The sequence below is a fragment of the Prunus persica genome, chromosome G6, assembly GCF_000346465.2.
Source record: "Prunus persica cultivar Lovell chromosome G6, Prunus_persica_NCBIv2, whole genome shotgun sequence".
Taxonomy (NCBI): domain Eukaryota; kingdom Viridiplantae; phylum Streptophyta; class Magnoliopsida; order Rosales; family Rosaceae; genus Prunus; species Prunus persica.
In genome coordinates this window covers 25,517,203-25,544,437 of record NC_034014.1, presented here as the reverse complement: position 1 = coordinate 25,544,437, position 27,235 = coordinate 25,517,203, and the positions used below count along the sequence as shown (strand labels likewise).

The window sequence follows — 27,235 nt, the reverse complement described above, 5'->3', positions numbered from 1 at the left end:
CGGACACCATTTCATCCATCTCATTTTTTTTGCATATAATGAACTGAATCAACAGCCAGGATTCATGCACAACAACAGAGAGGAGGTAAGACTGCTATGCATAGAGAAACATCCTGCTGCAGCTCCTGCTACATGATTAAAGTATGTATGGGTTAACTGAAAGTAGCAAGTTAGTGAAGACAAGCCAAATTGGCTAATTCATGTCTTCTCTGACACCATTGCCCCTCGTCTTCTAAAAATCCCAATATTCTTTGCCTCCAATGTTGTCCAATTGTGGCGGCAAAACAGTCTTTTTAGGACCAACCAACAACAAAATATCCCCATCTATCTACTGTATCATATCATTAGTAATTTGACCCAAAAATTTATGAGTTCATATGGAATTTGATTGATATTTCTATGGTGTACGTATATCCCTTTAATCTACACCACAATCGTTTTTCATGGACATGTTTGTAACACAAGCTCAATACTAGAACCGTATAGAGAAGAGAATCTCCATAAGACCACATTGAGCATTTTAGCATGGCATGGCATTGCATTGGCACCAAATATTCCACCAACTTTTTCTTTTTTCCTTTTTTTTATTTTACTTATCATTGCTTTTTCAAATTTGGAGTCGTCTTTTTATCAATGAAGTCTCTTTCTGAGATATAATCAGTGCACCCACTGCACGTTTCTGTATCTGTTCCTCCTTGAAGGGGGTCCTCAGTCCAAGTCTCTGGAGCAAGCATGAGTCTTGGTCTCTGAGACCGTTGTCCTCTCTCTCTCTCAGCATTCTTCAAGCTTCGACCTTTTTTGGTGTATTAAATTTGTTGGTATCAAATCACTATCTTAAACAATATTAATGGAGTTGAAGTGCACCTAATCCAATACCCATGTCCTTAAATCCTCGTTTTTCCATCAATTAAGTGTTAGAAACCCCAAAGCTTCAAACTCTAATGTCTGAATGCTCTGTTCTTGGCCTTTCAGCAAAGTTTCAGTTTCTGGGTCTTTGAAATTTTAGCCTCTAGAAGATGTCCCACGTTGATTTAGAGCAAGGATCTCACCGCCGTGACTTAAGCGCCGACGGCAGCGTCTGCTTCTCCGACGCAGACGACGGGTCGTGTTACTCTCAGTTCTACTCAACAAATGGCGGGTCATACGACGAGTACAATTTTGCCTTCGTCTCTGATCCTGAGGCTGGGGTGGTCTCAGATTCCAGGAGAGCCTCTTCGGTTTCGGACGGTTCGGTCCAGCTCGAAATTGAGATTGGGCCGCCTGAAATTAAGGTGCATTTGGATAAAGTAGAGAGAGATTGTAGGATTTGTCAGCTGGGCTTGGAGAGCAATAGCCATGAATCTGGGGTTCCTATTGAATTGGGTTGTTCTTGCAAGGATGATTTGGCAGCTGCCCACAAGCACTGCGCTGATACTTGGTTCAAAATTAAGGGTAACAAGTGAGTAAATTTCTCTTCTTCTTTTTTTCATGGTTTCATTTTAAATTTCAGTCTTTCTGGTAATTGTTAGCTTCCCACTTCTGCTTAGGTTGTTCTATTTTCATTTTGATACGCCCAGTACATCATATGCATTTTCTTTTTTATACAAGCAATAGCGGGGAGGAGGGAATTGAACCCAGTAACTCGGATGCATGAGTAAATACTCTTAACCACTTGAATTACAAACCCTTTCCCTTCTTAGGTTGTTCTTAGCATTATGCAGTTCATATATTTTATAATTTGATAACCCTATCTCATCTTATTAGTTCTTAATTGATTTGGATTTATCCAATTCTTCATGCTGAAGGAAGTCTAGTTGTAGTTGAATGATATAAAAGGCTTAGATAGGAGATGCAGGCACATAACTTTTGCTTAAACAACTGGGAAAGTAAAGAAATGGACAAAGTAAAGGAAAGGTAAAGCACATTGAATATGTCCAAGTACAAACTAGAATTCCTTGCTGTCTGTCTTTTCTCCAAGTATAGGAATCTCTCTACTGCTTCTTTGTGATTCTTGCTCTCTATGAAAGTGGGGATTTGACCTCTTATTGATATTTCCAATACATTTATCTTGCCAAAAGCTTTCTTGTCTGCCGACGCACTAAATAAACTTATGATTTCCTGTGTGCATATCCACAGCTCCTACTCATCCAACATGCTTAGTGACACATGACTTTTTATATACGCATAGTTTTTTGAGTATGATATATAGATGGAGAATTATTGACCCCAAAGTTTTCTGATTCAAAATAATTGAGCTTTTGGCAGATTGCCATGTGTCATTACTCATGAGGGTTTGTACGGGTCACTTACAGATTAACAATGCCACCACCATAGAAGCTGACAGTCAGATTTGTGGTGGCAGTACCACCATCTAACACCAATTGCCATCCACCGTGTTATTATGCTATATCTTATTGATTGCACATGCCCTGGTGATGATCAGCAATTCCTTAAAGCTAGATATTGTTATCCAAATCCCTACCAAATACATGGTGTCAGATATTTCATATGAAATCTTGCAATTTCAATGTTTGAATCTCAAGCGTCTTTATGAAATCTTCTTGTAAATTTGTAATACCTGGTGCTGTGCATCTTTTTATACTTCTACCTTTTTAGTCTTAAATTATATCTGTCACAGAAAATTCAAGCCTGTTGAGTATGAGCTTGACTTATGTGCCCTGCTTGCATAAATTATATCCGTATATTTTCTTTCCTCTTGTTTTCCTGATTCCTTATCCTGGAATACTAGCCCACTAGGAGTTGTCTTGTTAAAAGTCTTGCCTTCTGATTCTTGGATTGTAGGTTTCTGGGTTTAATTTGTTTTCGCATCAAACCATAGAGATTAATCTTGGTTTATTTACTTACCGCGTAGCGTAGGTCGATTAACTTAAATTTTACTTGCTAATGGTGATTAGTCTTTAAAACGAATATCATTTGGTTACTATATTAATTTCAGTCTACATGGTTTCCAGGACCTGTGAGATATGCCAGTCAGTTGCACGCAATGTTGTTGGTCCAAATGACATTGAGTTTACTGAGCAGTTGAGTGAAGCCAATAGTGCATCAACAACAGCTGCAGTCTCAGCACCAGGGCCCTCCACGGATACTCAAAGCTTCTGGCATGGCCATCGGTTCCTCAACTTCCTTCTTGCTTGTATGGTATTTGCTTTTGTCATATCATGGCTCTTTCACTTCAACGTTCCGTCATAAAATCCTCAGCAAAGAGTTGAGGAAAATTGAAAGCAAAAGAAAAAAAAAAACAAGTGTAAAAGAAGCTGCAAAATTTGAGTAACACATAGTTCAAGCCCTGCAGCATTCATATATATATATAGCAATACATCATCTGTTGCCTCTAAGAGTGTTTGTTGTATGTATCAATATCTTCCCCTACCTTGTGCATAAGTCATAGCTTTATCAGGCCTTTTATTGAAGGCCTTTATAAGGGTTTATATAAATTATAATATATAAAATATTTCTTCTCCTTTTTATTTTTAACCAGTGTATTTGGTGTTCTCTGAACGGTAGGGGAATTGCTGAATTGAATTGTATAATTGCATTGCTGCATTCTTCTTCTTTCAAGCAAAACACAGCCCCAGCGCCGCCTGTGACCTTTTTTTTTTTTAACTTTATCCAATCACATCATACGTCAACTATTACCTTTTTCTCCCTTCTTTGTTTGGTGAAAACCTTTTTTCCCCTTCAATAATACAATGTCTTGACAAGTCTAAAGCAAACAAAACATATCATATCAAATTATATTGAAATTTATTTGAGGCCCTCAGCATTATTCTTATTTCCATTTTAATTTGTATGCTTAGGTCAAGTTTTGTGTTTCCCCCCAAAAACATATCCTTAGGAGCTGTACTTCTGATATGATCAGGTAGCATCCCATGATGAGCCTTAGCTCAAGTGGCATGCCTAGGTGAAGTGAGAGTAAAGATCCTAACTTCAAATCTCCATGCATGAAGAAAAGAAAAGAAATATACTCATGCATCAATTACCGCATGCTAACATAAGGGACTCAAAAGACATTATCAAAACCAACAAAAATAATTTTCCAAGAATCCTGAAATTGAAGCAAGCAAAGCTTAAAATATGCAAATCATAATAAAGAATAGATACAAAGACTAAATATGACTACTGATAAAAACGTCACCGGATGTTAAAAGGAAAATAAAAATAAATATTTATTAGTCTATACATATCAAGTTTTGTTCTTTTTGGCTTCCAAATTTGTGCCATCTTTGAGTGTTTCTTGTGCATCATTATCCATGCCAAGGCTGAAGAGGCAAGCTGCTTGAAGATACAAGGCAGTAGGCCACTCAGGAGAAACCACCTGGGCTTGCATAGCATCCCCCAAAGCTTCTTGTGCCATGTCCATGTCACTCATCAGGTAAGACAGGCAACGCCGAGCATACACTGTGGGTGATACCATTGTCCCGCCATCGATGAACTACAAAAGACACCAGAAAGTGTAGAAACAAAATCAGCCTGGACTTGACAAATTCTAAATTCCCAACAAACACCTCAATGCTAGTCTCCTGATCTTTCTCAATAGCATTATATAATATGCAAACTGTCTAATGACTTGTATCAAATTATCAAAACAGTGTATAGCAAACAGATAAAAAATCAACTAAATCTGAAACAGGTATCAGATTTCTGACCCTTACTAAACTGTTTTATATTATATGTGCACTGAAAAAGAAAAAGAAAATATCCAGATACTGTGCCACTTTTTGAAGGTTGCAATGTGTTGAGTTCGGTAACTGGTTAGAAGAAAGCATAATTCTATATACCAGTTTAAAATTATTCCCAAACAGAGACTCACTTGTGTATAGGAATCAATTGCAGTGGCAAACTCTTTAGCTCGAAAAGCGGAATCTCCACTCTTCTTAGAATTCAAGGTCTCCTGCATTTGATTAGTCCACAGCTGGAAAGAAAGCTGCAGTGCCCAAATATCTCAAGCAGAATTAGCACTAAAGTGATTACCAAAACAATAAAAGAAAGAAAAGATATGGGGAAGAATCATATTAAAAGCACTTGTTACTGTTCATAAATGCAAAATCCTTAATTATATGTCAAAGTTAAAAGAATAAAGTACAGGACAGGCAGTAGCGGACCTCATTAGCAATCCCCTCATCATCCTTGTATCCATTCTTCTCCAATATTTCATGTATGGCAGTGAGATCCATTCTCGAACAAGCTTCTCCGAAAGGTGTTAATGCCAATGGCTGCGTCGAGGATGCAGTTTCATGTGGGATACCCATCAAAATATGTGATGCAACCTGCTCGAAAACTATGGAATGAGAAATTATACTCTTTCCAATCGAACTTTTAGCTGTTAAAAGGCAGGCTAGCATGGACAACCATTGCAATGTCCACAATTGATGCGGGGAAAACTAAATTTCATTTTCAGCAGAAATTCGTTTCCCACCCCACTTGTTTTTAAGTTGCAAAAGAAATGAGGTTAGTATCAAGAAAAGGTTATGATGCTTTGAGAATAGACAAACTCAAAAAGGTAAGCAATTGTAAGAATAACATAAAAGAAAGAATAGAACTCTGTACGTTGAAGTTGGTAATATTATATGTTGAGTTCGTGCTCTATATCTAAGCTGTATACGTACATGTTAGCTTAAGATGGTTTCTTGTATATCACCTTGAATCTGAGACATTGTTAATGTATTTCTCACATTTCACATATACAATTAATCTAGACAGAGGTAGGATCCAAATCTTACTCTACTTCATCCCTGGTATATTGATGGTATATGAATCAAATGGGGATACTGTCAAACTGATTTGACCAATACAGATTCTGATCAAAGAGAAAAGGAACAGAGATGGTGTGTAGAGGCGGATGAGCACTTGTGCTTGCTATTGAAATTAATTCATGCCACTAACTGGTGACTCTAGTATCACGTTAAAATAACAACACAAAAGACAGAAAAAGGAATTATGTATGTTGTGAGAGAGTAATAATGTACAAGGGAAAGCCTATTTATATGCCTAAGGGGTGTAGTACGATACAAGAAAAAGTAAGAATCTAGACCTAACATTTGTCTAGGATCATGTGAAATATGTGAGATATACATTAAAAATAAGGATGCCAGCCCTACCTCTGTTTCTTTCTGAAGTGACATGAGAGCAGTGACGATGGACTTTGCATTTGGCCTCTCACGAGCTTCATATTGCAGACAGCGTGAAGCTAAGCGTACTAACTCAGTTCCATCATCATTTGAGAAATTACCCTCCAGAGCAGAATCCATCAGCATCAGGAAATTCTTGCCACGAATTAGATCTAGTGCCTTCAAACAAGACATGCAAACATGGTAACCCCTAATTTGATACTCAAACCAATATTTGGAGTCATAAAAGACAAGTGCACGGTAATTTTCTATCATGTTTTACACCTACCACTTCTGCAATCACTAAGGATCAATTTTTGAAGTAAAAAAGTTAAGCAATAGGAGCATGAAACTGCTTACTAGTATTATTAACCAAACACCAGGCTACTAACTCTTAGAGACCAAATGAAAGAAATAAAAACACAGTTTGGAGGAATTTACGAGCGACTACTTAAATAAATGAATATGTTGTTGTTTAGTTGGGATCAGATGTTTAGACATCTTTATTGTCTTTTGGAAAAGATGCCTTTTTAAGGGGAAGTTCAGTGACCACTGACTTGCTATTAAGTATCTAAAGAACTTATATTAACCTTCATTCTAGTGGATTATTGTAAAGAGAAATAGGTATAGAACTCACATGGCTGGGGGGAATATGTTTGCCACTTAGAAGATCCAGCAATAAGGTTCCAAAGCTGTAAACTACACTTTCTTGCGTCACCCTACCTGCCAACCAAAGACGCACGTATATTCACTATCATATTGCAACCGATGGAATTCATAATTTAGAGGAAACGGGAAGGAAAGATCAACTAGGTAATGCTGGTTTCCATGCATGTCAATGGCACCAACTATACACAAACTGTAATCCATGTTCCATTGAATTTTACTGAGAGAAAGAGACTGATGAGATGAAAGCCAAACGAATAAAGGTGGCACAAAAAACTTGTATTTTAACTTTCATCATCGTCAATATTCAAATCCCCAATTCAGTGAAGGCGATTCCCCAAAGTTAGAAAAGCAAATGGGTCTTCAAATGTGGTGTGTGTGACTACATTAAATTCTAAAGCAGAATTTTGCTAGTATGTAAAGGCACACAATTAATAGTTTTCAACATCTTCTTAGCCTGATTTTCTAAAGTACAATGGTATTCAATTAGGTGGCCATACCTGTCCTGAGGTACTCAGGAGGAGTGAAAGCCAGGTTAGTGCTGTAACTCTTGCCATCCCTGCTGTTCTTCATGAGGCCAAAGCATGACAGCCTGGGATTACCGTCCTGTGGGTGCCAAGTTAAAAACCCAGATGGTAAATAATACATTAAAGAAAAAAAAAACATCTTCATTCAATAAAATGAAGAGATTTCAAAAAGCAGGCCTTATTAATTTTACCTGATCAAACAAGACCCGGTAGGCATTGAGATCATGATACAGAGCACGACCTTTGCCACTGCAATAGTCTAGAGCTTGAGCCAAATACAGAGCCACCCTCAACCTCATAGCCCATCTCATGGGCTGGCTCTCCCAGTGAAACAGATGCTTAGCCAGAGTCTCATGAGCCATGAACTCCGCTACAAGCAGCCTCTCATCTCCTTCGCAGCAGCATCCAATCAGATTCGCCAATCTCTCGCTCCTCAGCGTCCCCACCGATCTCGCTTCCTCCTATCAAAACCATCATTGATTCACTTCAACTTCAAAAGCTTCCATTTTTATAAAAATATTTTACAACCCAGAAAGAAAAATCACAAATTTATAGTAATGGTAAGTTTAACGACGGACCAGGAACTGGCGAGAGTCGGGCCAGGCCAGCTTGTTGAATCGCTTGACGGCGACCAAACGGCCGTTATCGAGCTTTCCCTTGTAGACAACATTTGGAGCTTTTTCGCCGTGCTCCGAGACTATGTTGTCGGAGGAGAAGCCACACGTGGCGGTTTTCAGTTGGTCCAGGCTGAATTCAGTGAAGCTCGGCCATAAGTTTTTGTCACTTTTGCCCCCATTCTCTGCAACAAAACAACGACGGCATCACTCAGAGCTCAAAATAAACAAAACAAACAAACCAACAAAAAAAGAAAACAGCGAAAACAGAAAGTTTTGAACTTGTGATGAGAAGAATGGTTACCGAGTTCGGAGGATTCGAGGACGGAGGGTTTAAGGTGGGAGGTGAACCAGCAGAGGGAGAATCTGGAGCAGCGGCCTCCCATTGAAGGAGAGAAAGAGAGGGATCGAGCGGTGGAGAGGGAGTGGGAAAGTCAAATGATCAGTCGGTGGACATCAATCAGACACAGAAGCTTCAGTTTAATTTGCAGAGAGTGAAGTTTTGTGGATCCAAAGTTGATTCATTTCAGACTTTCAGCTCTCTCTGCTCTCTGGGTAATAGCTAAGCCACCAGTAAGTTCAAATCAACTTCAGTGTAACAAAGTAAAATATAAAACTGAAATTATATTCTTAATTTGTGCTTTAGATTAATAAGGGAGTATTATTATTTGTTTATTATTGTTTTGATTTGAAGGACATTGCCATTATAATCACAGTGTGTGTGTGTGTGTGAATGTGTGCTTTCACGTTTGGTGTGTGAGTGTCAGAGGCAGAGGGTGTGTGTGTGTTGCAAAATGCAAAAAAAAATGCAACCCACCAAGAAAGAAAAAAATTGCAGAATGAAAAGGAAACGGCCTTTTTCTGTCTACTTTCTTGATGGTCTGCAAAGTCATCATTTTCTCTCTCCTTTTTCTTCAAGAGTGGATTAGTGGTCAAATCAAATGGCCGTTTTGTTCTTGAGTTAGGTCAACAAAGTCAAACAAAACAAATTGGATGAATTGATGTGTTAAATTCTTGGTTTTTTTTTATATTAATCACTCGTCATTAACATCGATCTTAGGATTTAATTGTGTTTTTCTGTTTAGTCCCCATCAGCTTATGCTAGTTTCACAAATTTGACAGAAAGGGGTCCCAGGGGAAAAAAACAAAACAGGCTTCATTATTCTAATACAAGAATGTTGACAACAATTGATGGCAGTTGGTGGTGACAACATTTGGACTAATTGATTGGTCTCTCTGTGTTTTTATGCCTAAACTGGCCTCTTACTGAGTGGACAGGCATGGCAGTACTTAGCAGCTGCCAAAGGGCCATTAAAGCCTGATCATTTCGAGCACTAAAACTATATGCATATAGATTTCTGTTTTGTTTTTTTTGGGTGTCAATAGTGACTTCTGTTCTGTATCAGAGGTTCAGGGTAATTAAGTAGCTTTAATGAATGTTGAAGTCTATTTAATCGTATTAGTTTTGAAAGGTGACAAGGGAATTCAGATGTGGGAAATGGAAGACGAGCAGAAAGTAGTTATTTACCCTACAACATAGTTTATTTTTTTTTGGTCTGAACCCTACAACACAGGTAATCGTTTTATTTCAAGTCACCAAGATTCGTGCAAAATATTACCTAAATCGGAAGTTGTTTGGTTACTTAAAATGTGTTTGAAAAAAAGAGGGAAAATGTGGATAACTCAATGACTAAACAATTTATTATTTAGCTGATCTTTTTACATGAGTAATTCTTAAAAGACAACCTAAAACCTGAACGATTACTAGAGAAGGCCTCTATATATAATATATACAGTTTGATGTTGATTGCTGTTATAGAAAAGTTATGCATAATGATGAATTATTAATGAAGTTGTTAATGAAAATACTAATAACCTATGATCATGCCATTGCCCACCATACACTGAAGCCATGTGTTTGCAATCCCAACTTGTTCTTGCACGAAACTTCAACATCAACACAGATCAAATACTGTACAAGACAAAAACAAAAGCAAAAAAACAAAGTGTGTGGCTTGACAAGGTTCCTCTGTTTTGAAGGAGTGACAGTTCCAACTTATAGAGAGAGAATCATTTCTTACTTTTTACCCTTGTTTCACATAATTTAGCAAATACAAGTCCAATCCCGGGTAAAAATTAACCACGAATATCAAGCATATATGCTAGTAGAAGAAGAAAAAAGAAAAGAAAAGAGAAAAACAGAGCATGCTTGATCAGACAGTGTGACAAGTGTTGCTATAAGTAGACACAGTGTAACATGCACCCATATGGGGGTCTTGAGGACCCTCTTTTACATGAAAAAGAAAGAACATATCAAAGGAGAAAAGTGGTTTGTTTTTTAGAGAGTTTAGTTTAGACATGCCTCAATCATGACATTGACAAGGCTCATATGATAAAATAGATCACACAAATAGACTTGGCAAAAAAATTGCTCTCTTTATTGACCAGCTTTTGCAGCTGAAATTGCGCAGCGTGCTTTCTGGTGATGGAGGAGAGTGGGGCAATATGCTGCTCATCTTTATCCTGCCTCTCATCTCATCTCATATATAACTCATAAGATGGCCCAGCTATACATATGGGGCCTCTCTCTATGCTGTCAAGTGTCAACAGAAAGCTCACATGGGCAAGCAAAATTTGCTGTGATAATACAGATACAGCATACAGCCCATCCCAAGGGCATATATTTGAAACTAAAATATAACCAACAACAGAACATAATAATTAAAGGACAAAGATAAAGATCTGGTTTTGCAATGATGCATTGGTGTCAAAGCTTGATTTAGATGGGTTAAATTCAAATCACCCCTCTATATGTTTGGGTCTGTATATCATGAAGTAGAGTCGCTTTGTACTCGTCCGACACTAATACAAACACATAAAACTCACACAAAAATGGGTTTAATAGGTTTTTTGTTTTTTTTTCTGTGAGTATCCGGTGCAATGCATCGGATGCATGCCATAATATGACTCTGGTATGCCCAAAAGCTGGTTTTTTGTTTGACACCATAATGGAATATAATTGTTTAGTAATCAAGATATTAGTTTTTACTCGTGAAGCATTGTTGTGTAAGTACACAAGGATGCCAACTTTATACCATAACCTTTTTTCCCCCATTTTCAACAAAAGGCATTGGCAATCTAAGACGATACCAGCATAAGCTAATCTCCTTCAGCATTTGTGTAGTGATCACAAAGCAAAGACAGCACGGCTGCAATCAAGTTTTGAAATACAATTTCAGAAATTAAAATTGGTTCCCTTCTGAAAACCCAATTTCTTGGACTGCATTAATATTACATATGTGATAAAAGAAACCCCATTGGAAAGAAACTCTCATACAATGGGAATTGCATTACTTTTTCACGTGTCATTATGTTATTGGTCAGAGATAGCAGAATAATGCTATCCCCGTCACAAGTAAGTCCTCCCCCTCCACACCCACCCCCCCCAAAAAAAACCAAAAAAAACCAAGTTTTGTAATGTGATTGTGATAGAAAGAAGACAGGGAGGCACGTCATCCCTCCACGTGACAAGAGAAGAGGGCATGTGAGGTGAGGTTTCAGTTTTGTAGGAGAGGTCTTTCCGGATGAGAAATCTTGTGCTGTTCCATACATACAAGGAAACTGCAGTCTACAAGACAATGTGGGGCAATAGCTGTATATAGAAAATAGACGGGAAGGAAGCACTAACTTGGACCAACAGCACAAATCATGTGCTCCCTTCCCTCTCTCATCAAGCTATGACATGCTAGATCTACTGATTTTAAAGGGAACTCTTGCATGGTAAAAACAGAATTCCGTGTAACTTCTAAGTCCCATGGTGCATGTGCTGATGCTGGGTATTAGATGATGATCATATGAAGTCCTTATAACTTGTAAGTAGAACAACGCAAGCAGGACTGCAAAATGTGAAAACTATGTAACCCAAATTCCATTTCCGTTAGAATACAAATCATGTCATATATGTCTCCAGCACAGAACCCATCCACACATGTTACAGAACCTTTCATTTCAACTCAGGGTCCTAATAGACAATAAGCCATTCAACAAAAGTCTGCTTGTTGCAGCACCGTCCCTTCTGTTCTATGCACCGTTCATTGTAGCATCAACATGTACTGTGTTTACCTCGTCCAGAGTCTTGCCGTTAACTTGAGTTCTTTGCCTCTGCATAAATAACAGCAAAAACTGTAAATTCTAGTCCATATCACAAAATGCTCTGCTGATTTCTATGGAACTGCTAAATTCAAATTGTAGAAGTGCAGATTTGCTATACCCTATCAGCAGGGTCTCCGGAGATTCCATTCAAGAGCTTGTGATTCTCTTCTTTGGTCTTACTATCTTTGTCCTTCGTACTTAGGGGTAACAAGAGAGATGCAGCTCCATTTGTCCGGTCAGGTAATTCTGCAATAACAACTATGTTAGTACCGCTGCTCATTGGTACCAAACCAAAAATATGGAGAAATTAGAAAAAACAAATGGAAACAACCTAACCTGCCAATTTCTTGTCAATAAAGAATACAACCAAATTAACAGTATACCTGCAGGAAATCATATTATTCAACCAAATAAATAACTTGGAAACTTTCATCTGCTTAAAAACAAATGTAAACATGAAAGCATGCAAAAATCTTCATACCATGCTACAACAACGTCAACCGTGTAATGCTTGCGCGATGCCACAATCAAGAAACTCTGGATCACAACGAGTAACCAAGCTAACTGCTTTATAAATCTGCAGTGACAACTCTAAATCATTCAAGACTATGTACATCTAGAAAAATGAATTGGTAGAGAGATTAAATACAAATTTTATTATGCAGAACCCAGAAGCCAATTTATCTTAGAGGTAAGCCAAACACAATGCACTTAAAATTCATGTCAGTCACAAGTTGTTAAACTCAGAAGCTAAGGTTTACCTTTGTGTACCGTATTTCTGATAAGTGCGCACAAAGACAAGACTAAATATCATGTGCGATGAGAAAATCAAATCACCACAACCATAAAGTACACCCCTCGGAACTGCATATTTTTAGCAAATCAAAATCAGCACAAAGCCGTAATACTAGAAGCAATATGCCAAATTATCTGAGTAAAACAAGATATCTTACAATTGATCAAGAGGACTTCAAATACGCTATCCGGAGGAGGCAGCCTGGCAAGTTTAGAACCCTGCACAATTAAAATAGAGCTTCTTAGCTTTCTACAACATACAGAGAGTTTTGCACAGCACCAATAAAGAAAATTTCAAAAGTAAATAAAAATTAAACTCCACCACATCATAGGGAACACAACAACATCAAGAAATTAAACAATCAGCCTACCTCACGACAATGGTAATTTGGACCAGGAAGCTGGGTGGAATAGAATGTGATAATCCGGAGAAATTGAGATGCCTGCAATAAACAGTAGAAACTGTCAGAAAAAAAAGTAGGGGTTTGTTTGTCACCATCGGTTCACAGAAAAAGTTAAATGGCGAAGTCTTGTTTTCTCTGTTGCATACAAAAGTTTCAATTCACGACTTATCTTTCTCAGGCAGCACGTCAAAAAGAAGAAACTCAAGACATGACTTAAAAGCGGAAAAAAACAAGAAAAGAAATCTAATAGAATTCCAAATATCAAATGAACCATTAGAACTAAATTAACTCTCATGAGTTTGTCAAATCAGGTACAAGTAAAAGAAAAGTAAATAACAAAATAATAAAACAAAATGAATTCCAAGTTTATCACAGAACCAACTTCTCAAATTCTGTTACTGGAGGTAACTTTCCATTTCATCCTTCTCATATATCACACCGGCATGAATCCAGATTTCAAATCAGTTAAAGTAAAAAATCAAAAATCAAAAACCAAAAAGGAAATTATCACTACTTACCACTAAGAATGCTAGAACCCTGCACCATAGTAGAACTGTGTATATCTTTTTGCTCTTGAAAATGAAAGGATGAAAAGTCCACTGCAACAGAACATGCACCACATTAAGGGAAATACAAATAATGTAAACTTTTCTGCAAAGCAGAAATGCACAACTGGAACTTATCAGAGAATAAACAGAATACAAGTGGGCAAATAAGTTGAAACCATACGCTAATCAATCAAAGAAAAAGACAGGCTAGAAAGTTCAAAAGGAATAACCATAAAATGAAAACCAACATGGACAGCAGATAACATGTTAAGTTCAAGTGATTTACTTTAAAAGATAGTATTGCATAAAACACCCTCAAACTTTTGAAACTTTAAAGGAAATAAAAAGCTATTAAATAAGAAACTATAAAAAGCGGAAAAAAAAAAACTGTTTCACAACATTTTCAGTTATTCATATGATCTGCAGCTGAAATCAGTCAGTTAAACAAATTGACAGAATTAATCATGAATGTAAGTCGCGAAGCACATCAGTTTTAGTGTCATAGAAGAGATGCTGACAGAAGCCTATTCCAATAAGGAGGGCAAAAATTATGAACTGCTTTGATGAATCAATAGCAAATTCAAGACACACGAACATGCAGATTCAGTCGCCAATGCCAATATATACACAACTACAATCCCCATGAAATTAAATTGAACAGAACGAGACACATGTAACTATGTTATAGAGATGAAAGAAATATAACAAAGACAACACGGAAGAACCTTACCAACACAAAGGATAAAAAGATGAAGCTGAACAGGGTCTCACTGATATAAGCTCTGTCTTGCCCGAGTTCCTACAAAGACACCCAAACTCATTATAGCAAACACACAGGATTGAATATAGGAAAGCACTTCCCATGATCAATTTCACACTACACAGATGAAACAAAAATTGATTGCTACGAACCGGAAGAAGAAAGAAGCCAGCATCCTGTAGTGTTGGCCCTGGCCGATGTATATAATGAACTCCTCGAGCAGCTAGACCATGTATGTACTGCAAATGAGATGAACTTGAAATATAAAGCTCACATAAATTAACAACATGGGGAAAAAATGAAAATTACAAAGAGCAAAACAAAACAACGTTGTTCAAAATATCTGCTTACAAAGAACTTTTTCTAGTCTGATGGACTTAAATTGATAAAAACCCATTAACATATTCATCAAATAGGTGAAGAAAGCCTGAATCAGTTTCAAAATCCAAAAACCTCACTAGCACCACCGATGTATCAATGCATCCCAAGTTGCACACTTGAATTAGGAGATGAAATAAAATTGGCGATAGTAGCATTTGTTTAGTAGAAAACTGCTGTTTAACCGTCACACGCTTCTAAACTGATGGTAACTTCCTCTGAAGCTTAAAAGCATACATCTTCTCTCAAAGTTCGCACAATGTCGAACCATGATCTTAACCTTGTACCAGAACCAACTTTCAACTTTCTTTTTTCTTGCCTTCAAAATGAAAAGGCCTATAGTAAACTACTTTCTCAATCAGAAAAAGCTGGTTGACCCATTGTTCATCACCGTAAGCAAAGCTCATTTGGAAGCTCCAAAAGTTTGAAAACCAAAAGAGTAATTGAACGTGAAGAGCTTTGGAAATTAAGAGTGAGAAAAGAAGAAGAAGACGAAGAAGAAGAAGCACCTGACAAACAAGACCGGCAAGAAGATACTTCCAATTCGCGGCAAGGAGGTTGATCTCGGTGATGACCTCAGCGCAAATTCTCTTCCAGAGCTTCTCAAATCAGAAATACAAAACAAAAACGAAAAAGGAGCACATCAGTCATAACTCATAAGCAACAAAAAGGCAATTTTTTTGCGTTTCTGAATTTAAAAAGAGAAAAAAGGTATTAATGCAAAGTGAAAAAGAGCAAACCTTTGATGACTCGCGACCAATGTAAAGCGTCATCTTCTAGTTGTTGTTGTTGTTATTATTGGTGTAACCACAACTTCCATATTACTTCACAAGGTCAACAACATGATTGCTGGGCACCCTTCAAAATCGAATCAAATGTGAGGAAGAAGAAGGAGAGGAACAAAACACGGTCGTTTAGAGCGGTTCGTGAAGGGGATCAGAGCCGCGAATTGACACCACTGAGACCCCAGGAGATCTGATTGTTGAGGCGATTGAAGGGCTCTTCTGCGGCTCTGAGTTTGAGTGGAGGCGTGGAAGGCACCACCAAAGCCAAAGGCCTTTTTTACAAGCGGAGAGAGACCAATAACGCGTACAATTTGATAAATCGGGAAACGGAAGAAAAAGAAAAGCAAAAGGCTTTTTTATTCTCTCTCTTCTCTCTCTCTCTCTCTGTTTGGCTTCTTCGTCTGTCTGTGTGTGTCTGGTAGTGCTGGGCCAGCCACGCGAGTTGAACACGGGGGCGACAGTTGAGACAGAGAAAGAGATGCACGATTCAATTCAATTCAATTCAAAAACCACACTAAAATGTTTAAAACTCACTCTCTCTCTCTCTCTCTCTCTCTCTCTCTCTCTCTCTCTCTAGAAACTCTCACACAGGAGATTGAGACAGAGAAAGGGAGAACGAAAGAAAGAAAAGCCCCCCCTTTTTATTTATTTTTCTACAAATGGCCGACCCCTCTCTCTCTCTCTCTCTCTCTCCCCTCCCTTTCTCTTTATTCCCTCTCTCGCTCTTGTTATTATTATTACTCTCTGCGAAACTGATGACTGAACCTTGCTAACTATTCTCAACAGTAAAATCTTTTTTATTTGTTTATTTTAAAAAATTATAAACTAAATTTGAGAAAACGAGGTAAAAGCAGATATTCTCGTTCTCGAAATTATAACTGTATATTTTGTTTTAATAATAGGAAAATAAAATAAAATAAAAGAGGGCGGCAATTTTGTATTACAGTTTTACTATGGGGAAGAGTGTGCGGGCCGCGGAGGAAGGCGGTCAATCGTCCGGCCTTAGCCTGCATTAATTTTTATATAATTATCGTAAATTCAGATTTAGGAAATTATTATTTTTGTTAATTATTTAATTAATCGTTTTATGAGGTCAAAGTTCCAGGTTCGATTACGATAATGCCCTCGAGCTCTGGTCCCCCACGTTTGGGCTCCGTAAACGAGGATAACAGACTCCCTCGTCCGCTCCTTAAATTTCAAACTTCCATTTTTATTCATTTTATTATTCAAAATCAATAACAATTTTATGTAAAAAATTCAAAGTTCGAAAATATGGAAATGAAATAAAGTGTGCATGCATCTTGTAATAAGTGCGATCAAAGAATATAGTTTTAATAAATATACACACGTTATAATATAAGTGAATTAATTACACTGAATATTAAGTGTTGGGATGCCACTCAATAATTTTCCTAAACGAGTGGTAATAATGAGAGTAGCAAAAGCACGTGGAAGCCACGTGGGATCGCCCTGGCAAGGCCAAATAGGGGAGGAGGGTGTTGATTGGTGGCGGGGGTTAATTTTGAGGTGAACATAGCATTGCTACAGCTACATTGTATAGTCTATAGAGCACAGAGTTGTCTGTCTGACTCGGCATTTTTGTCACCCATTAACTTCTTCCAACGACTTCTTTTAACCTTTTTTGTGTAAACTACGTACACCTATACAGGGAAAGGTAGATTCCCCACTGAGCTTTGTGATTTCGAGGATATTATAATAAGCTTTTTTACATTAATTTTGTTTCTTGCTTGTGGCAGGGGAAGAAGAAAAGAAGCTGATGACGTAAATTAGGAAAGTAAATGAAGTGTTGCATTCAAAATGAAAGAAGCATCAAAGCTGCTAGATGAATATTATTACGGGGTACAAACAAAAAAGATGAAAAGAAGTAACACTTAATTGAACACGTACAATTTTAAGTAGATTCTAGCAATGTGAAATATATCATTAATAATGTGGCTAATTAGCATGATATAAATAATTTAATTCAAATTTTAAAGTTAAACCTACCAAAAGGCCAATTCTAACACAGCGAATCAATTCAAACTGATTTGGGTGGCTAGAATTGGTTTATTTGCAAATCTCAGTTCATCCACCGCAATGACTTCACACAGTAGAATTGGATGATTGCATAACTTTATGCAGCATAATCCCATCACTCACCTTTATGCGTTGTTAAATAATTTACTGCCAAACGACAAAAAAAATAAATTAGTACGGGTATGGCCTATTTGATAAAATAAAAAACAAATAATATTATCACCAAAAAGATAGTTACTGGAGAAGGGTAGTTCCGTCAATGACTTGGGCAACGCGAGGAGGGGCACAACAAAATGGACTGGTGAATGGTGGTCAACGAGTGAAAGGTGGTTTGGGTTAAAGGAGGGGTTATGCAGCGAATGATGAGAGAGAGAGAGAGAGAGAGAGAGAGAGAGAGACCAGGCAGTCAACCAGAAGACAATAAACGGCCAAGGCGGCTTCTTCCACGTGACGTGTCACATGACCTCCCTACATCTTTACTTCCATTCCGTGCCAAAACCCAAAAGATTCCCCATCTCTATACGCTTCTTTTCTTCTCCCCACTCACCACTGCTCCGTTCTCATTCTCCAATCCTGAATCTCTAATTATTTCTTGTTTTGTTTATTTACTTATTATACATGCCACTATGAATAGCTAAGCTCTACCCACCAACCAAACCAAACCCTCTTTTTTTGCCATTTTTCTGCTTAAAACAATCCCTTCATATAGGCTCTCTCGATTCCAATGTATTAGAGTTTCGCAGTCTCTTATTTTATGCGCGTTTATGAACAACTGTAAACATCGCATCAACTACTTTATTCTAATTTATTTTTGATTTCTTATTTTAAGAGTATTTAATTATGGATTTTAACATAAAATTCACAAAAATTTTAATTCTTTATGTGTAAGTAAATGAACGAAAAGTAAAGAATTAAAATCATTCAAATAAAATAGAATACTTGTTAGACAAGTTCATAAATCCTGGATTTTTGGGAGGGCTTGTTAGACAAGTTCACTGATGTTTGCTCAATGGACAATATTTGTTCTATGTCATCGACTTTTTTGTGTGCAGAGGGGCATCAAAATAACTATAAGCAGGCAGGCAGCAACCAAGGAAGAAAGGGTCAGCGTGACTTATATAAAACCAGGACCACTGAACAAACCACTTCTTGTTGCTGCATGCAAAATCTGATGACTTGTCAATAATTTACTATCACAATACAAAAATCTGTGTTACGTACTCTGCAAATCTAACGTTGTGGGTTACGTTTACGTGAACCAGTCTGAACCTTTCTAAGAGTCCCATTTCATGCCCACACCACACACAGCCCTTCCGAAGATCCCATTGGTCTGTCAAAAAATGTGCACGGATTTTATCAGATCCCCTTCATAATTTTCTCCTTGAAAACCCTTCAAGAGCTTTCCAATTTTGACCAAAGTCTTTAGGTGTACGGAGGAGAGTGGCTTTTCACAAAACTTGAATATTTCAATTGCCTTGGACCAAATTTCCAACTGTTGACCAACGTGCTCTTATTAGCCCCCACCATTCAATTATTTTTCTGTTTTTGTTTGAGCAAGTCAAGTTAATTGCTTGGTCAAAATATACATAGAAAAAAGTTTGATTACGAAGCACTCTTTTAGGTCTTAAAATCCATGAAACATGCCATGTGAGAAAATGGTTTAAGTCTCCCCCCGCCTTAGAAGTTTAAAATAACAAGAAAAATCGGAGTTTTTTTTTTTTTTTTGGGAGTTTATAAAGTATTAATTAGGGATTTGCAATTGATACTTATGAATTATCAACTGAGGATTTGCAATTGGGGCTTATTAGTTTCAATTTATGAGTTACTAATTATCAAATAGGATTTATAATTAATTTTGGTGTTCTTTCTTATTCAATATATTATACTTTATTAAATATGCTAGCTATTTCCTCATGAATAGGTGTATATATATATTTTTTTGTTATCAATGAAATTCATTTGAGTTTTCTATCTACTTAGTAGGTTTGAACGTAAAGTAAATTTAGCCAATCTCATTTTAAAATCTTGAGTCCGTCCGTCCCTGAAAATATGGTTTAAGTCCTAGAAGTTTAAAATAACAAGAAAACTTGGTTGTCAACGAAGTAAGTTTGAGCAATTGAAATTTCCTAGAGAATAACAAAAAACAAAGTGAAGAATAAAGTATTGGAGATACGCGATTTGAAATAATCTTATGCTATTGTTTTTGGGTGCAATTTGTCGTTGACAAGGAAAATGGTGGACATTCACATGTATTGTTGTTTGTTCATTAAGAAATCTTTTCAATCTTGGAATGTTTTGGAGCCACACCACTACACGATTGAGCCTTTACAACAAGTACGATATGTCCCTAGAAGTTTCTTGGAAGGAGTCTCTTCTTTATTTCGAGAAGGAAAACGACATCTTTTCTGGAAGGTCCAAAGTTTGGCCTAGGCCCAACCAAGTTGACCTAAACTTGCTAAAATATGGGCCGGCCCATTGAATCAGGCCCATTTTGTTTTGTCTTCTCAAATGCCCTCCACTGGTCCTAATTTTTCAGTTCCTACAGGTTCTGTAACTATTAGCAGGAGACTGACAGCTCAAAGCCCTAACCCTAATCCTTATCCTTACCCCTGACCTATTCGTTATATAATTTCTGGGCTGTATTGCAAACCTTCTCCTTCTTATTCATGGCGCTTCATGGATCTAGTTACTGCTTAAATGTGAGTTATGATAAGCTTTAGAGTATATGTATATTTTAAAGTTGTGATCTTTGTATGAAAAAAGCTTACTTTCTTTCTGAATTTCCATTTCACAGTGTTGGAAATCTCAAATTCGGATTGGGTTTTTGAAAGTTATGAAAGAAACGAATGGAAGATGCTTGAATTTGTTAATTATTTCCTGTATTGTTGTTTACTTTCTTACATTTCAAGTTGAGGTGATATGGACTTATTTTGATCTTTATTTTTCTAGGGAAATGGTTCTTTTAGGGAATTTTACAGCTTGCCGTGTTCCTGCAATTACAGTTTCGGGATGCTTCATCATCTCTCTTCACCTTCTTTAAAGCAATACAATTTAGTTGTAGCAAAGACGTTTGGAAGGGGGAATAAAAATCAGTTTTTGCCTGGGGATCGTCGTATCAAATTGCGGACTGAAAGACCCAGTAAGTTTATTTTCCTTGCCATTGTAATCTAAGTGCTTATCTTGAAAACCTCTGATAGGAATTTACCCATAAATTGTAAGGTTTCGACTGTTACATGATCATCAAAGCCTTGAGTGCAATGTACCATCCATTTGAACACTTCTAATCTGTACTTTTTCAGTGCAGCATCCTCTATTCAGGCCTCTGGTTTGCGGTTATTAAGACCACGTAATGTGAAAGGCGATGACTCAAAGGATAATGCAAGTGGCGAAAGCATCTTATTGGATGTGCAAACCTTGGAGCGTGATCTAGACATTGCCATTGCAGAGGAGAACTATGCTAAAGCAGCACAAATTAGGGATAGCCTCAAACTTCTGCGCCAAGATAGTACAACTTCTGTTTTAGCAGCAAATGCTCAATTTTATGAGTCATTCAGGATTGGGGATCTGGCTGCCATGCAAGCCCTTTGGGCCAACCGGAAAGAAGTCTGTTGTGTGCACCCCGGTGCACGCGGGATATATGGTTATGAAGATGTTATGACTAGCTGGGACTATGTATGGGCGAACTATGAATTCCCGCTAGAGATTGAGCTGAAAGATGTCAATGTTCGTGTTATAGGGGATGTAGGGTATGTTTCTTGTGTGGAATTGGTTAAGACAAAGGGTAGCAGTTGGGGGGGACAGTTTGCAACAAATGTGTTTGAGAGAATTGATGGTAAATGGTTTATCTGCATTCACCATGCTTCAGTTCTTGAGTTGTGAAACCTACAAACTATATTGTATTTTGAAATTTGGCTATATTGCCCCTTTGTCGTCTTCTCGTCTTTGTTTGCCAGATTTTGCGTATAATTTTTCACCTGTTCAACTTCAAAATGTTGTAATCTTAAACTAAAAACCAGATGCATCACGGAGCATTATACTATGATATCTGAAATAACCCTGCATAAGAGTATTTACACCATCATTCTTCGAAGATGTTGAGTTTTAGTATTTGAGTTCTGTATTGAACGACATTTTTTCCTTTACACATGGTAATGTTGGTACTGCAGTACAACCAGCACAAAATTGCAAGGGTCATACTCATGCAAGTTTTCAAACAACAATGATTTGTTGACTATGAGATAGTATGCCTTTAGGAGTTCTATAAGCTGCCTCTTGAATCTTGAAGACCATCGATTGTTGGACTTGAACAGCGAAAGGCTTTGCTTGCATGAAGCTAGACTCTTCCAATGGGGGACACTGGTGGATTTGGGGCATATTTTGCTGGCCCTGTCACCTGGATTCCATTGTTTCCAATCAAACTCGGTTCCTGGAAAACTTTTGCTTCTGACCTGTTACTCACTTCAGACAGATCTGACGGTTTCCTACTGCTGATCACAACAACACAGGCGAAGAATGCTTGAAACAAAGAAAGTGATGTATTGTATTCAATCGAGTAGCTTCCATCCTTCCCTGGTGCCAAACTGAAAACTGGCCTGTTCTGCTGTGCTCCCTCCTGAAATGAAATACAAAACCAACATGTAAATTGGCTAAAACAACATCACCAATTGTCTGGTGTAGAGATGGCGCTTAGCCGAAACCAAAAATGAATACCTCATCGAAAAGTTCAAAATGATCGGAAAAAGGATAATATGGGGATGCTTTCAGATTCTGACAGGATTTGTTCTGGTTGGAGAGAACACGCAGTTTACAACCAATATCCCAACCTCCACAATCACATAACCCACCAGATTTCCAACGGTCAATTAGTGGTGAAGGTTCTCCTTTGTTTGGTGAGCTATGGACACCACCTGGAAGAATGACTATAGTACTGTCTTCCCAGCTGTAAGAGCATCTATCCTCTGGTGAACACTTGGCGTAGCCCTTCTCCAGAACTTCCTCGTTAGTTTGCTGTTCAGCATGGCTCAAGTCTTTGCTAGGTATCTTGACAACAGCAGCAGCAAGCTCCCTTGTTGGTACGAACTTTGGTGATTCTTGATCTGCTTGTCTTAGCTCAACACCATACAACAGAGACTCTCTTACCATATACTTACTGAAGTTCTGTCCGTCAACGTTGGAGAAGTCAGAGCTAGAAACCTTCATTTGACCAACAACGTTGTAAACATAGCGACAACTTTTGGCTTTACTTCCTTGGCTCATCCAGCCACCAATTTTTCTCTTGATTTCATTAACAGAGTAAAATGTAAAATATTGGACTACATCATCCTTTCCAGATGATAAGTATTTCGTGGTTGCTGCAAGACAGCTGCTGTTGTTGTCAACCCAAAATTTAAACAAAGGAAGTCCGTTCTTGATTGTTAATTGCAAAAAAGCTTGAACCCATGATGCCTCACTCTTCGCAGCTTGTAACGAGTCACTGACATTGATTGGCCTGGGGACAAAGGAATTAAAATTTGCTTTCAAGGGTTTAATAGCTTCAACAGAATGGTGTGGATTTGCCTCCTTGTGCTTCAGTATTGGGTCTAGTAACCTTCTTAATGGGCTTGACCTAGCTCTATTATGACTACTTGCCTTCTCTCTGTTTGGATTATCTGGACAATCAGAAGTTCCAGATCTCACAGGACCTGATTTGGCTGTCACATATGTGGAACTTAACTGTGGAATATCTGAACTTTCCTTAAAACTGAAACTTCTACCAAGCCGACCTAAGCTGAAGCTAAATCGGCGATTGGGAGTTGTGTTTCTGCCATTTCTAGTTGCCAGCTCTTCTTGATCTGATGTTTTTGAAGTATCAAAACTTGAACGGGTAAGCTTTTTCTCTGAATTTTTCTTCTCTATAAATTTATCTTCATATAGCAGGTCTTGTGTTCCTTTTGAGCATGAGCGCAAGTGAGACGGAACAAAGGAAGGCCCCATACTGTTACTGTTGATTGAGCCACTTGACATCATGTTTGACACTTTATTAAACTCAACTCCATAAGGCAGTGGGCATGAGTGTGGAACTTCAGAACAGAGTTCTGCAAAGTCCATCTCCTTGGTAGAAAAGCCACCTGAGAAGCTAATCCCTTTAGCTTCTGTCACAAGCTCATCCCGTGATGCTCTTGGTTTTGAAAGCTCCAGTACCTCTGTAAAGCCATTTTGGGGCAATTCCTTTGGTGGAGAGAGAACAGTGGTATTCTCCTCAACAGGGAAACGTTGATGACATAGATTGATATCTGGTTTCTGCAACTCCTCCATCCTTTTCTCAGTTTTATCATCGGAAGCAATTGCCTTTCCTTTTGAACTGAGTGAGACATCATATCTTCCCAAGTTAGACGACATAGCTCCCTCTGGATTTTCCGAAATGATTCTTCGATCAATATTCTTCCTCTTGATATCTGATTCTTGCAACTCCTTGGTATTCTTAGCTTGACCATCCCAAGTGCTAACCTCTTCCTTTTGACCGAGTGAGACTCCATAACTTTTCAAGTTTGCTGCCGCATTTCCCATTTCTGAAGTGATCTTCTGACCTGAATCTTTTCCCTTTCCCTTATCAACCATTATATCTGAGTGGTTTCTTCCACGAGACCCATAGGGGAAGGGTATCTTTTTGTGCCCATGAATGGCATTCTTCGAAGCAGTTTTAGAGTCTTGAAAGCGCACATCTTTCTGGATAGATGGTTTGGCACCCTGAGAAAGGCCTTCCTTTTGAGATGACTTAAGATTGGAACAGCGCGAGGAGTGTTGTGTCCCGGTGCGAACCAGATCAGACGATGTAGATGATCCAATAGTCTTTTCCAAGGATGAAATTCGGCTACTGCTCAATAAACTATTGCTACCTTTTTCTGGGGGATGTTTCTGCTTGTGCTTCCATTTTTCTAGCTGAGCCCAATCCAGAACCCCAACATTCAATGCCTTTTCTTTGACGTTCTCTCCTCTCTCAGGGCGCTGAAGATAACCGGGCAAGTTTGACATGTGCTTGACAAGCTCATCAACTTTAGCTGCATTCGCCTTCATACTCTGCTTATGCCGATTTCGGAAAGACTTTTCTTGGACCAAGGCGCTATCACCTGCATCTTGTCTTGCTTTCTGATGCAGATCATACTCTGGCAAACCAACACCAGTTCTCACTTTCACCTTCTCTAGATGCTTTGTTCTTCGACTCATTTGGGGCTGTTGAACCTTGTCCTCTATGGTAGACTTGTTCTGCTCTTTTGAACTATTTTTGAGCTCTACTCTGGATCCCATATCCTCAGCAGGTTCTACAAAGCGACTACTTGGACATACATCAGATTGCATTGTAGCTCTCGAGCTTCATTTTCACATATTAGCTGCCAGCACAGTGTGGAAATCTGTTCTCACTTCCCACTCACTCTTATCCAACCTTAAATTCTGAAAAGAAAAGAAAAACGATAATCAAAATAATCACATAAGTTCCAAATCAGGGGGCTGTAAAACACAGGATTTGATCAAACAATCCAATGCAGATGGTAAACAGGGAAGAATTATATCACATTCCAAATTTAAGGTAACCAAATACAGAGAGTTTTTTGCACTTTTCAATAATAATGGGACAACTTGTAAAGTCCTGATGTCACCAAACTCATATGGAAGAAAAAGAAAAGAACAGATCCATGTAGAAGGAAATAAAATTATGACATAGCTTAAACAATCCAGTCTTGTAACCACAGAAATCATCACACTGAAAGCAAGGACTCATAGATCCAACAAAACCCTAAGAAAGCAGCAATCACACAACAAAAAGCTAACACCTTCAAGCTTTTCTGTTCTGTTTGGCTAAATAGAAAACGAAGAAATGTAAAATGCACAAGAACCAAGATAAAGCCTTTTACGTTCGTAAGTTTCCAATCATGAGCCCCTCACACACAGCAATGACATTTCAAGAAAAACAACTCATTGTCTTTTATTCAGCATCTACTTTCTCGGCAACCAAACGGAACACAAATAAACAAAAATGCAAATGCAAATGCGCTAGCTAGCCAAACAAGTTCTCACACGAGCTTCTTTAACAATGGAAGAAACGCATTTACCGAAACGCTCCGATCCCGAAATAGATCCGAAACGTAACAAACGAAAGCAAAACAAAAAACAAATGCCGCGCGAAGCAACGTAGATTATAAGCAAAGAAAAGAATTACCGCCACAGAGGCCAAGAACGACGCCGCTTCGGGTTCTGGTTTAATCTGCTGTTCTTGAAATTCGTGAGTGCGTTTTGGTTTTCACCGGAGAAGAAGACGATGATTCAGAGGAGCACAGAGAATCTGCAATGCTCACACACACACACACTGTCACTCTGAGCTTTGCTGACTCTGACCGAGAGAGAGAAAGAGAGAAAGAGACAAGAGGCAGAGGCAGAGGCAGAGTGTTTGTGTGTGGTACGGTGCAGAGATCGTTTCGGTTTTTGATCGGACGGCTGATATGCATTGAGGTGTGTGTAGGTATGAGGCTACATGATGAGTGCGGTCACATCATTGTAGGGGGAGGTGGCTATTGGGGTCCCAGCCAGGAGACTTCTTTCTTTGTCACGGATCCCCACGAGATGTGGGGCCCGAAAAGTTCTCTGTATCTGACGTCAGCGGCCACTCTGATTGGAGCTGGGCAGTGGCTTTAGGCGCCTGACCTATGATTAAACCAATACAAGGCTTTTTCTTCCCTTCTTTTGGTTTTATTCGGACTTGAGAGCTCCTTAACTTTGACTTAATCTTTGTCTTTTCTCTATAAATTTTACCAAAAATTAATTAAATTAAAATCATCCCCAAAAAAATCATCGAGCATTATCCGAAAGAGCTAAAAATAAGAAAGATAATATTTTGCTCATAACACTTAATTAGTGGTGAGCACTAAGACGTTAATTGTCGTTTAATGAGTATATTTAATTTACATGTTACGCAAATCTCAAAAATTAAATTTATCCGATAACAATTGATGTGATGACACTGCTCATCATTAATTAAGAGCGGTGAACAAAAACATTTTTAAGAAAAAACACATTTATAAGGGTGAATGATAACTATTTATGGTGCAAATAATAATTTTCCAAACAAGTGCAAAGACGAAGAAAGTAAGCTTTGTTTCATTTTGTATCATCCAGTGAGAACGTTAGGACTATCGCAATTGGGTTTGTGATTAATTTATAATTGTTGATATATAGGGGCTCTTATATAAGATTAACAATCTGTAATCACTTACACGCATTTGATCCATAAACTGTAACAATATCCTTGTTGTCTACATTGAGTTAGAGATTTCTAGTAGCTTTGATGCTCTTTATAACATCCTTAGTTTTTACTCGAAATAAAATGAAGCCTATAGTGCTAATATGATCCAAAGTGGATAGGCCGAGGCTTTGATCAATGATTAGATTCTTAAGCTTTGCATCTACAAAATTAAATCCAAATATTCGCAA

The 27,235-nt window shown here is 38.0% G+C and overlaps 5 protein-coding genes across 6 annotated transcripts; 2 read left to right on the top strand and 3 right to left on the bottom strand.

Annotated features, from left to right (window-relative positions):
• On the top strand, nucleotides 365–3,543 carry LOC18772106. Its single transcript, XM_007205810.2, has 2 exons — nucleotides 365–1,438; nucleotides 2,952–3,543. Exons 1-2 carry the CDS (start codon nucleotides 1,017–1,019, stop codon nucleotides 3,187–3,189), a joined length of 660 nt encoding a protein of 219 aa, XP_007205872.1. The 5' UTR covers nucleotides 365–1,016; the 3' UTR covers nucleotides 3,190–3,543.
• Nucleotides 4,011–8,808, bottom strand: LOC18772552 (probable serine/threonine-protein kinase BSK3). The gene is made up of 10 exons (XM_007205046.2): nucleotides 8,732–8,808; nucleotides 8,219–8,476; nucleotides 7,879–8,099; nucleotides 7,492–7,761; nucleotides 7,274–7,379; nucleotides 6,745–6,830; nucleotides 6,099–6,287; nucleotides 5,103–5,267; nucleotides 4,811–4,924; nucleotides 4,011–4,432 (listed from the first exon to the last, which is right to left on the bottom strand). Exons 2-10 carry the CDS (start codon nucleotides 8,298–8,300, stop codon nucleotides 4,184–4,186), a joined length of 1,482 nt encoding a protein of 493 aa, XP_007205108.1. The 5' UTR covers nucleotides 8,301–8,476; nucleotides 8,732–8,808; the 3' UTR covers nucleotides 4,011–4,183.
• LOC18772724 (phosphatidylinositol:ceramide inositolphosphotransferase 1) lies at nucleotides 11,809–16,413 on the bottom strand. Its single transcript, XM_007205532.2, has 12 exons — nucleotides 15,692–16,413; nucleotides 15,461–15,550; nucleotides 14,726–14,812; nucleotides 14,544–14,612; nucleotides 13,784–13,864; nucleotides 13,233–13,304; nucleotides 13,020–13,080; nucleotides 12,828–12,930; nucleotides 12,548–12,643; nucleotides 12,403–12,449; nucleotides 12,185–12,312; nucleotides 11,809–12,075 (listed from the first exon to the last, which is right to left on the bottom strand). The coding sequence occupies exons 1-12, from the start codon at nucleotides 15,722–15,724 to the stop codon at nucleotides 11,995–11,997; spliced, it is 948 nt and encodes a 315-aa protein (XP_007205594.1). The 5' UTR covers nucleotides 15,725–16,413; the 3' UTR covers nucleotides 11,809–11,994.
• Nucleotides 20,306–21,709, top strand: LOC18774082 (F-box protein SKIP8). Of its 2 annotated transcripts, none has more exons than XM_020566450.1 (3): nucleotides 20,306–20,472; nucleotides 20,723–20,912; nucleotides 21,078–21,709. In XM_020566450.1, exons 1-3 carry the CDS (start codon nucleotides 20,440–20,442, stop codon nucleotides 21,650–21,652), a joined length of 798 nt encoding a protein of 265 aa, XP_020422039.1. In that variant the 5' UTR covers nucleotides 20,306–20,439; the 3' UTR covers nucleotides 21,653–21,709. The 2 variants fall into 2 exon arrangements, with proteins under 2 accessions (XP_020422039.1, XP_020422040.1); XM_020566451.1 differs by having other exon boundaries at nucleotides 20,308–20,472; nucleotides 20,568–20,912.
• Nucleotides 21,855–26,195, bottom strand: LOC109949826. Its single transcript, XM_020566449.1, has 3 exons — nucleotides 25,968–26,195; nucleotides 22,484–25,201; nucleotides 21,855–22,385 (listed from the first exon to the last, which is right to left on the bottom strand). The coding sequence occupies exons 2-3, from the start codon at nucleotides 25,106–25,108 to the stop codon at nucleotides 22,107–22,109; spliced, it is 2,904 nt and encodes a 967-aa protein (XP_020422038.1). The 5' UTR covers nucleotides 25,109–25,201; nucleotides 25,968–26,195; the 3' UTR covers nucleotides 21,855–22,106.